General features: G+C 36.9%; 1 protein-coding gene across 1 annotated transcript in view; it reads left to right on the top strand.

Moving 5' to 3' along the window:
- Positions 1-11,432, top strand: part of TAB3 (TGF-beta activated kinase 1 (MAP3K7) binding protein 3) — a 65,116-nt gene that overhangs the window by 41,915 nt on the left and 11,769 nt on the right. The window contains exons 8-9 of the mRNA XM_017887670.1: positions 4,077-4,170; positions 7,691-7,774. Coding sequence (XP_017743159.1) covers positions 4,077-4,170; positions 7,691-7,774 — 178 coding nt within the window. The remainder of the gene's footprint in view (positions 1-4,076; positions 4,171-7,690; positions 7,775-11,432) is intronic.

The raw sequence follows: 11,432 nt of genomic DNA, 5'->3' as shown, positions 1-11,432 counted from the left end.
TTTTTGAGACAGAGAGTCTCACCCTGTCACCCAGGCTGGAGTGCAATGGTACGATCTCGGCTCACTGCAACCTCCATCTCCCAGGTTCAAGTGATTCTCCTGCTTCAGCCTCCCGAGTAGCTGGGATTACAGGTGTGCGCCACCACGCCTGGCTAATTTTTTGTATCTTTAGTAGAGTCGGGGCTTCACCATGTTGGCCAGGCTAGTCTTGAACTCCTGACCTTGTGATCTGCCCGCCTCGGCCTCCCAAAGTGCTGGGATTACAGGCATGAGCCACTGCACCTGGTCCCCAATCTATCTTCTTGAGAAAGGAAAAAGAGAAGTTGGTGAAACTGCTGCCCTGGGCTGTAATTTAAAGTTTTATTATAATTTCAAAGATACATAAAATAGTATAATGAACCCCCATGTAGCCATCCCCCAGACTGAGAAATTGGTAGTTCATGTGGGTGCTAACATCTGAGAGATAAGACATTTAAGTGTGTTTCCCATGTGTTTCTGTTGCCAAGCCTAGAGTAAAATGGAGGACAATTGTAGTACACGGCAGAGGGACAGTTGTACGTGGTGGTTGAGACAGTGGGTAGGCTTTCAAGTCAGGTGCCAGTTTGAATCCTACTTCTATTTGTGTCATTCATGTATCCTTGGATAAGTAACTTTCTCTATGCTTGTTATCTATAAAATGTGTGGTATAGTACCCATCTTACGGGATCTTTATTAGGATTATATGAGGTAATATATGTGAAGCAGTTTACACAATGCCCAACAAATAGTAAGTGTTCTTATAAAATATAAGTGTTGGTTGCAAAATACTAGAAAAATTTGCTTGAGGTTTAGACACACAAATCTAAAGCATTTTGTACTTTGACTTCCTTTGAACTTGAGGAACATATATAAGATTATTCTTATGTAGGAAATTAATCAAGAAATAAATCATTTAGTCAGAATGCCCATTTTGCACATCAAAGCTCATTTGAGGAACCATGACATAGTGGAAAGAGAGCCCACATAGGCTTGGGAGTCAGAATTACTCAGGTGCTCACTGGCTATATTTGACTTCTCTGCATCTGATTTTCCCTATCTGTAAAAGAGAATTATAGCAAGTACATTATAATAATTGTCAAGATAAAGAGACAGTGTATGTAATAAGCCTGGCATGAAGTAGGTAATCAGTAGATGACTAGCCTTATCATTGTCCCACTTGTGTATAGGAATACCCAGTAGAGAATTGATGTTTTTGCTACTAAAGCACACATTGCTACCTTCAAGTTTTCAAACAAATTGCTTATCAGGCATTGTATACAAAATTGATTAGAAAGCTGCTTGCCTAATGATACTGCAGTGCACATTTGTGACCAGCTATGGGGTGGGGGGAGTTGTAGAAACTTAGAATAGCAGTGAAATAATCTTTTTCTAAGGAGAGCAGAAGTACAACATGTAAGATGCATGATGGTGTCATTTCCCTTAATCTGTTATTTGCAAAGCATTGTATTAAATGCTGACGAAGATGTCATCTGTTAGATCTGCATGTGAAATGAGATAGGTATATCTGTGAGTCTATATGTATTTGTGTGTGAGAGAAAATATAAGTACTTTCAGAGTATTGAGATAGAAATGTTAGCTTTTTGCCTATAAAGTTTATAGATGAAACAGTTTCAAGAAGGGGGAAATTTAAGTTTTACTTTGAAAGATAAGATTTTAATATGCAGAAAGCTGCCAGTTGCCCCCTCCCTCAAGTTATTTCCCCCCGTTCTTCCTGTTCTGATTAGGTTTTTGGACTGTCCTACAGCTTTGAGTCCCAGAGGCATAACGGAGGCCAAGCCACAAAAGAACATCAGTGGTCTCTGACGCTGGTCTATGCCAGCTTTGGAAAAAAAGCTTACCGTTTTTTATTTTGAAATGTTAGCTACAAACATCCTGTTATCTTACAGACAACTTTGAATTATACATACCCAATTTTGAAATTCCTTCTCCACAAAAACTACTTTTGACAAATGGCGGTAATTTCTCAGAAACTGCTTTTTCCCCCCTCAGTTTAATCACAAGCTATATGAAAAAGGACATAAGAATCTTACTGATAAACCCTTAGTAAGATCGAGTGGTTCTACTATCTTTGGAAATGAGCCTGTTGATGAGAGTATTTTTGTTGTTTCTGAGACAGAGTCTCGCTCTGTTGCTCAGGCTGGAGTGCAGTGGTGCAATCTGGGCTCACTGCAACCTCAACCTCCCAGGTGCAATCAATTCTCCTGCTTCAGCCTCCCGAGTAGCTGGGACTACAGGCATGCGCCACCACGCCCAGCTAATTTTTGTATTTTTGGTAGAGACAGTGTCGCCATGTTGGCCAGGCTGATCTCAAACTCCTGACCTCAAGTGATCCACCTGCCTCGGCCTCCCAAAGTGCTGGGATTATAGGAGTGAGCCACTGCGCCCGGCCTGATGAGAGTATGTTTTTTGTTATGAGCAAATGTGTGGTGGCCGCTTCACTGTTTAGGGCCACTGTGGCTGAAACGTCTCTCTTGTCCCCAACTCCCTAAAACCTATGGAAAAGATCATCCTTTTCAGGTGCTTGACTTTCCCGATAGGTTCTTCCATGTGTTCCTAGGAAGACAGCATCACTGTGTGGAGCCCTTAACTAAATACATTATCTTTAATTTAAATGTTCAAGTATATATTTTAAACTATTTGAATATTGCTTGATAGGCAAAGCACAAAGCATTGTACACATTAGTGTCACATAGTTTTAGCCCATAGGAATTAGAAAAGGCAGTCCATAATAAATATTTCTGAATGACTTTTTTTGTTCCTTTAGCATTCTGTGGAATTGTAGCTATTATATTCTGCCTTTTATCACTTATTTTAAACTTTGATACCTGCTTATTTAATGGGCATTCTCAGTTATTCTGATAATACCTCCTAACATCATATGAATTAAGATATCCTTTCTGCTCATTTTTCTTTCACTGGCATATTAACATTTAGCATTCAGCAAAGTACATGTTTTCAACAGAATAGGATTTTGTTCTGTCTTCCTAGAGTAGCAGATATTTAATTTTTCACTTTATATGTTATAGTTAAAATCACCCTAGTAATTAATAACTGGGCTGTGCTGAAAGCTTCAGTATTTCAGCCTCTAGATTCTAAACTTTGACTTTTTTACTGTACATATATGTACACATGTGTATATATATATACATACACGTGTATATATGTACACATACACGTGTGTATATATGTACACATATACACATGTATGTATAAAATAAATTAAGAATGGCATGGGAAAGCTTTATTGAATGGAAGATTAGAACTCTCTTCACATTTCAGTGCCTCATATGTGCCCCTGAAAGGCCTAAGGAGTGGGCTGTCCTGAAGAGGTGGAGGCAGAAGAAAACAAAGTTGGGGAAAAAATGGAATTCAGTTGTTTCTGAAGTTTTCATGCACTAGAGTAACTGCCTCCTTCAATCTAGAAAAAAAGATGACAAAATATTTATATATGAATTTATATAGGAGTCTTTTATATAAATCCTGGCTCTACCAATTACTAGCTTTATAACTTTAAGAGAAGTATATAACCTCTCTGTGCCTCGGTTTCCTCATCTACAAATTGGGCACAGTATTAGTACCTACCTTAAAAGATTGTTAAGAAGAAGGAATGAGAGAATTCTGGTAAACACCATACTGTTGTAATTTTTACCAGGCTGGACAAGACTAATATCATGGACATGACTCGTTTAAAAGGTTGATTCTTACATTTTCCCTTACCATGAAAACATAGAAACAAATTATTCTCAGTGTTCTGTGATTAAAATGGTAGTATCTTGTATGGTAGAACACAGTCCACTGTTGCAGCTCACCACTTTATATGCAGATTTTGTTTATATGTGGCCATTTTGATGTCCCCATTTTACCTGACTATTCCTTTAAAAACATACACATAGGACTTCTTAAACATGCCCTCTTACGGACTAAGGCCATATTCTTGGTAATACCCAATCATTACAATTAACATGAAACGCAGTTCTTAAATGTTGGGCTTGATAATGACTTTCCCACAATTGCTATTTTGGGTCCTTTTTTACTAGCCTGAGGAAATGACAAGATTGAGAAGCATGAACAGACAACTCCAGATAAATGTTGACTGTACACTGAAAGAAGTTGACCTCCTTCAATCTAGAGGTATAGACTTGATTATTTGGTAAACCATAAGTAATAGTGTGGTATTTTAAGCTGCTTAAATAGCAATAACTTTGGTTTTGTAGATTTAAGAGACAGTTTTTATCCATGATAAGATTACAATCCTGGTAAAGAGATCGCCCTGTCCCGTGGTCATGGATCAGATTTGGGGATGAAAAAATAGTTTTACTTTGGCAGTTTCATCAAGTTCTTATCATTTAGACTGTTCTATGTTGTTACTTTGCATTTATCCTTTTTTTGTCATTTACTGTGAATATTTTATAAATTGATGGGTTTTAATTCTAAAACTTTAAGTAGAGTTCATATTATGTGATAGACATCTAAAGTATCTGTAAAAAGGGATCCCAAATCAGAATATCAGATTTCTCAGTTTTAAAATAAACTCTATATGTTATTTTTCATGTTATGTTATGTGAAAACATTCAACTATAATCATAGTTTTAGTTTTTTGGATTTTTTTACAGAAGTATACTACAGCAGAAGCTCTCTTAAACTTTCATTTACCCAACTCACCAGATTAGAGATGGTCTTCATTTTCTGTGCAAAATATACTGACTGATGTCCACAGCTGCTGCATACTTTTGACTAGTAGGCTGCATTCTGGTAGGCCTATGAATATTGCTCCCAGCGGTTGAATTGTCTGCTTACCAAGAGTTGATTCTGTCCCCAAACCTGTTTATACCAGTTATTGTATTTCTGCATTTTAATGTTTCATAAACTGACATGAAGGAGAAAGTTGCTCTTTCTATGAAAGCCAAAGGCAGATCACTCAAAAAATAGGGATTGTGAATTAGATATTGGTGAAAACAACTGAAAAAGGTTAAGGGAGAAAATCATATAAGTCTAAAAGGATTCTGTACTCAAATTGCATTATAAGTGTTCTTAATATCTTTCTTGCTCCATTCTAAAGCAATCAAAATTATAGATTGCTAAAATTATAGTTCAGCAAACTAGGGCCTGTTGCCTGTTTCTGTGAATAAAAGTTTTAGTGGAGCGATAGCCATGCCCATTTGTTTACAGATTGTCTATGGTTGCCTTTAGTGTTTCAACAGCACAGTTGACTGCTTGCAACAGAGACTATATCACAGGTCCACAAAGTCTAAAATATTATCTGGCCCTTCACAGAAAAGGTTTGCCAACCTCTGCTGTAGGTCATCATGGGTGTGGTTTATGTAAGAAATACAATATGGAACCCCAGCCAACAGACACATAAAAATAAGGTCTTCGTCTAACTTCAAAATATAGCTATATACAAGTGTTTTGTTACGTTAAAGTTGACATGTAATTTTTCTTAACGATTCTGTGTATTAATCACCTTTCCTGCCCCCCCATCCCCCACACTTACTTTTCTTGATTATGGCAGCTAAGAGTTTCTACAGTATTTTAAGAGTATATAATAAAATATCTCATTGCCATTTTTAGCCAAGATTAAACAAACAGTAGGCTGGGCACAATGGCTCATGCATGTATTCCCAGCAGTTTGGGAGGCCAAGGCAAGAGGATCACTTGAGCCTACGAGTTAAGAGACCAGCCTGGGCAACATAGGGATACCCCATCCCTACAAATAATTTTTTAAAAATTAGCTAGGTGTGGTGGTGTGTGCCTGTGATCCCAGCTACATGGGAGGCTAAGGCAGGAGTCACCCAAGCCCGGGAGGTCAAGGCTGCAGTGAGCCATGATTGCACCACTGCACTGCAGCCTAGGCACCAGAAAGAGACTTGGTCTAAAAAACAGAGAGAGATTAAAGATTAGTGGCAGGTGAACCCAAAAGACATGGCATTATCTGAACAACAGACAAGAAGCAAATTTGAATGTGAAAATTGAGCAATCTAGTCAGGTACCCTTAAAGTTATTTGCAGAAGCCTAGTCACTCTATAGCCCACTAACTTGAAGCAATCAAAGAATGACTATGCATGATGTAGGGGTTACATAAACTATTGCTACTATATTTTACAAGATTGCATCAATTTTTTCTACTTGTGTGGTCTTTGAAGCAAAACAGTGAAACATTTGGTTAGGATACTTATAGTAAGCCTTTTGTGATCTAGAAATTAGAACATGAGCTGTAACAAGTAATTAAAGAAATACATATGCAGCTTCTTAAAGCATAAAAAGATCCAATTAATACATCAGATAGCACTGTGGCTTTTATGAGCTATCACAGCAATTATTTTCAGAAAATTATCTTAAAACAGCATATTCAAGTGGATAAAACATTTGTGAAAGGGCCTGCAAGGGAAACCACTATTAAGGTTTTATAAGCAAAGAGCTGTGTTTCTTGTCTGCATTGGACAATGAGCTCTTTGGGATACTTAGGCATTTCTAAATCTCTTTTCATAACGAATCTAAATGTATCCATTTTATACTAAATTCTACTCTTCCACGCTGCAGAAAACTTTTTTTACTGAGTTCCCAATCTAAACTTTTAAGCTAGGGAAGGAATCTAAACCTTTTTTGGTGGTGAGGGGGGAAGCAGGGAAATAAGCATTTAGAATAGATGCAAATCAGTGCATGATTTTATGAAAACCAGCTTTTTTTGTGATTTTGGTAAGGAAAACTTGTTGGGGAAAAAAAAAGTAGATCTGGAAATCAAGAGATATCATATATTTAAACTATCAGTGTTAGTACCATACAGCATCTTCTATAAATAAGTATGGCTACAGTTAACCGTAATTGTTTAGAACAAGCAGAGCACAATGATAGGTTCACAGAAGTGAAGGCAGCACCCAAAACTGGCACTAGATCAAAACCAACCTTGGAGGAGACACGGCAGGAGATGTGGCTGAAATAGACACTAGACCAGGGAACGAACATTTGAAGACAGGTGAAAATTTTGTGGCAAGACAAAATTCTCAGGTATTGTTCTATCTATTCTGAAACTGGCACCTTTTATCATTGATAAATCTTTAGGAAACATTTAAGATTCTCCTTTTCTTGAAAATAAGAATACATAAACTGTTGATGTTATTTCACATGTATTGAGGTTGTTCAGTAGTCTCAAAATATAACTTGATTAATCCTTGTAAATGTTTATATTTGGCTTCTTCCATAGTTCAATTTATAATGAATTTTTAAGGTAAATTATGAAAAATATGAAAGTAAGCTTTCATTATTTAAGTGTTCTTTCTCATGGTTTGTTCATTAAAAATCAAAACAAGCAGAAAGAGAAAACAGTTCAACCATCCTTTCATTTCTCTTCTTCATTTATCTCCCCAAAGGCCCACATGCCTAATCCTGCCTAAGGAGACTAGCCTTACAATTAGAAAAATATTCCTTTAGGTGTAATACATTGTAGACATACATCTATGTAGTGGTTTTCTTGGGTCTTTTCTCATAGCAATGAAAACACAATTTCATTGGGAGGATAGAATTATGTAATGAGTTCTGAAATCCTGGAAAACATTTTTTCCCTTATGTGTTTTATTTACATATTTTCTTTTAAAAAATCAAATAACAGGAAAAAAGAGTTCTTAAATGCCTGATGAATTTACTTTCTTTATAGGAAACTTTGATCCAAAAGCCATGAATAATTTTTATGACAACATAGAACCTGGCCCAATTGTACCACCCAAGCCATCTAAAAAAGGTGAGTATGAAAAATGTCACAAATATGATAGAAATAAATATCAAAATAATTTGGGATTTCACATTTATATCTGAAGAAATTTCCACTAGAGGTTAACTTATTCAGCATAAAGTTACCATATTTTTATTCTTTTTCGACAGGGTCTCATTCTGCTGCCCACTAGAGTGAAGTGGTGCGATCCTGGCTTATTACAGCCTTGACCTTCTGGGTTCAAGCAATCCTTCTGCCTCAGCCTCCCAAGTAGCTGGGACTGTAGGCACACACCACCATGCCGGGCTATTTTTTTTTATTTTTTGTAGAGATGGGATCTCACCATGTTGCTTACTGGTCTCAACAAATTTACCATATTGGTGTTAATGTGGCAATAATGAAATGTCCCCAAACTTTAGTTTTTAAAAAGTACTGAAATTAGTAACTCTTAGAATGACTGTCAGAGGTAATTTGATGGAATATATAATTTTTACAAACAGAAGTTGAAACACTATATTACATAGTTAACATTATAAATTTACTTAACATTGTAAAAACTATAACCCTAAAAGATAATTCTCATAAAATAAAGAGGATTTTAAAGGTCTAATGTGAGAACAGAAAGTTAGATTTGCAGTAGACTTAAGATTATTTTTCAGACAACAAAAGAATCCCTGTGTACTCAAAAGGGGAGCATAGCAGTTAGTAGCGACTAGGTGTTTTCCCATCAAGAACAAAAGAAATCCTACATAACCAAGGTCTGAAGGAATCATTTTTGGATAATTGTTACATAGAAATGATTTAAAATTAAAGATATCAAATGTGTTCTTATTTTTATGTACCAAATGTTTAATTGGCATTTCCATATCTTAAAAAATTAATTTTAATTGAACTTACACGTTTAGTCATTTAAGCCAGATGCAGTGGCTCATGCCTGCAATCCCAGCACTTTGGGAGGCCGAGACGGACAGATCACATGAGGCCAGGAGTTTGAGACTAGCCTGGCCAACATGGCAGAACCCCGTCTCTACTAAAAATACAAAAATTAGCCAGGCCTGATAGCACGCGCCTGTAATCCCAGCTACTCAGGTGACTGAGGCATGAGAATCACTTGAACCCGGGAGGCGGAGGTTGCAGTGAGCCGAGATCGTGCCGCTGCACTCCAGCCTAGGCGACAGAGACCCTGTCATTTATTCATTCATTCATAAGTAGTCATTGAATGTAGATTAACTTTCTGCCTCATTCTTAATATTTTAATTCTTTTTGCCTTAAGCAACTCAAGGTAGATTGATCATGAAGACACAAAGAATAGTGGAGAATGCCTTATTTTTTTAAAAAAATTACCAGAGAGTATAACATTTAACATCTCATCAGACTTACTTTTAATTAAATATATAAATTCTATCTAAATACTACCTGACCTAATTATTTAAATTTTGGTTGAATAGTTTTCTACGTGTATTAAGCTCATTACAGAGTATTTTTTTTTTTCATTTATAAGTTGCAACACAGTATCTGTTCTTCTTTTTATTGTTTAATATTACCATGGATGTTTCATCTGATCTACATTTAAAAACAGCCTATTGATTTCTTTTGAGATGGAGACTCACTCCGTCACCTAGACTGGAATGCAGTGGCGCGATCTCAGCTCACTGCAACCTCCACCTCCCGGGTTAAAGCGATTCTCCTGTCTCAGCCTCCCGAGTAGCTGGGATTACCCACCACCATGCCCGGCTAATTTTTGTATTTTTAGTGGAGACTGCGTTTCACCATGGTGGCGAGGCTGGTCTTGAACTCTTGACCTCAAGTGACTCAGCCTCCCAAAGTGCTGGGATTACAGGCGTGAGCCACCGCACCTGGCCAAAAAATGGTTTTATTGATTTCTAAAAATGATACAAAGAATCATCTTAGTGGATGACTGCCAAGTGCCAGATTTGGCACTTTGGCAGCATTATATGCAGTTTCTTGCTGAAAGTCACTGAGGTGTATAGTTATCATTGATCAGTTTAAGTCTTTTGGGTTCATAAAATCAGAATCTTTAAACTTGATTTTGCCTGAATGTCTACTAAAGAAGTATCGCCAGACAAACTTTAGTTCATTGATTCAAGGAGCTGTCTTAGAGGAATTGCCCTATCTAAGGGAGTGCATTGGAAAGTTTTTACCCTGGAAACAGGACCAAGTTGATTGATTAGAAATGGTGGAAAACATATGCACCATGAGCCATTCCTCAGCATAAACTCCCTATAGGTGTGGTGTATTAGTCTGTTTTCACGCTGCTGATAAAGACATACCCAAGACTCGGCAATTTACAAAAGAAAGAGATTTATTGACTTACAATTCCACATGGCTGGGGAGGCCTCACAATCATCGCAGAAGGCAAGGAGGAGCAGGTCACATCTTAAAGAGGGCTTGTGCAGGAAAACTCTCCCTTATAATAACCATCAGATCTCGTGAGACTTACTATCACAAGACCTGCCCCCATGATTCAGTTACCTCCCACCAGGCCCCTCCCACAACACGTGGGAATTCAAGATGAGATTTGGGTGAGGACACAGCCAAACCATATCATGTGGTCTGAGGGACCCACCATAAATAACAGACACTGCCGTTACTCAGGAAATGTCAAGGTTTTGAGCCAGGGACAAAGCCAGACCTCTCTTTGGGCAAGGCAGAATTCTTTCCTATGCAATAAAGCAGTGCTTAGAAGGAAATGTATAGCTTTAAATGTTCATGTAAGACAGGAATATCCAAAATCAACGATCTAAAATTCTACCTTAAGAAACAAGAACAAAGTAAAACAAAGTAGAAGAAAGGAAAGATAAGTCAATGAGATAGAAAACAGAAAAGTTAACAAAGCAAGAGTTTGATCTTTGAAAAGATAAACAAAATCAATAAACTTCAAGGTAGACTGATCTGTAAAAAAAAAAAGAGAGAACACAAATTACAACAATCAAAAGTGAAAGATGGGTTATCTATTACAATGATAATGATAATAAGGGAAAGTGATGGACATCTTTATGCCAGTAAGCTTGACACCTTAGATAAAGTGGACAAATTTTCTGAACCATATAATCTACCCAAGCTGAAAACAAGACAAAACAGTAAATATTAGTAAGTATGTGTGTGTGTGTGTGTATATATATATATATATTCATATATATATATATATATGAAACTGAATTCATATATATATATGAAACTGAATCTGCTATCAAAATTTTCCCCACAAAGAAAACTCCAGATCCAGACAGATTCACTGGTGAGTAAATCCTACCAAATATTTAAGAAAGTAAAAATACCAATCTTACACAAATGCTTTGAGAAAATACAGGAGGGAATGCATTCCATATTTCCTTTTTGTTTTTTCATTTTCTTTTCATGTTACTGAGAGGAAGTTGCAGAGATTTTCCGTATACCTCCTGCCCCCACAAATTCAAAGCCTGCCCCATTATCAGCATCCTACACCAGAGTGGTGCATTTGTTACCATTGATGAACTTATATTGAGACCTCATAATCACTCAGAGTCCATAGTTTACATTAGGGTTCGCTGTTGGTGTTGTACCCCATCTTTTTTTATGGCTCTAGCAGAACTCTGATTCTAAAACCTGGTAAAGACATTATGTATCTGCCCCTCACAAAAAGAAAAATTTCAGATCCATATCCCTCATGAACATAGAAACAAAAAAT

This window comes from Rhinopithecus bieti, unplaced genomic scaffold (genome assembly GCF_001698545.2).
Source record: "Rhinopithecus bieti isolate Rb0 unplaced genomic scaffold, ASM169854v2 scaffold_17701, whole genome shotgun sequence".
Classification (NCBI taxonomy): Eukaryota; Metazoa; Chordata; class Mammalia; order Primates; family Cercopithecidae; genus Rhinopithecus; species Rhinopithecus bieti.
The sequence above is the reverse complement of the archived record's forward strand: the minus strand, read 5'-3'. Positions and strand labels throughout refer to the sequence as shown.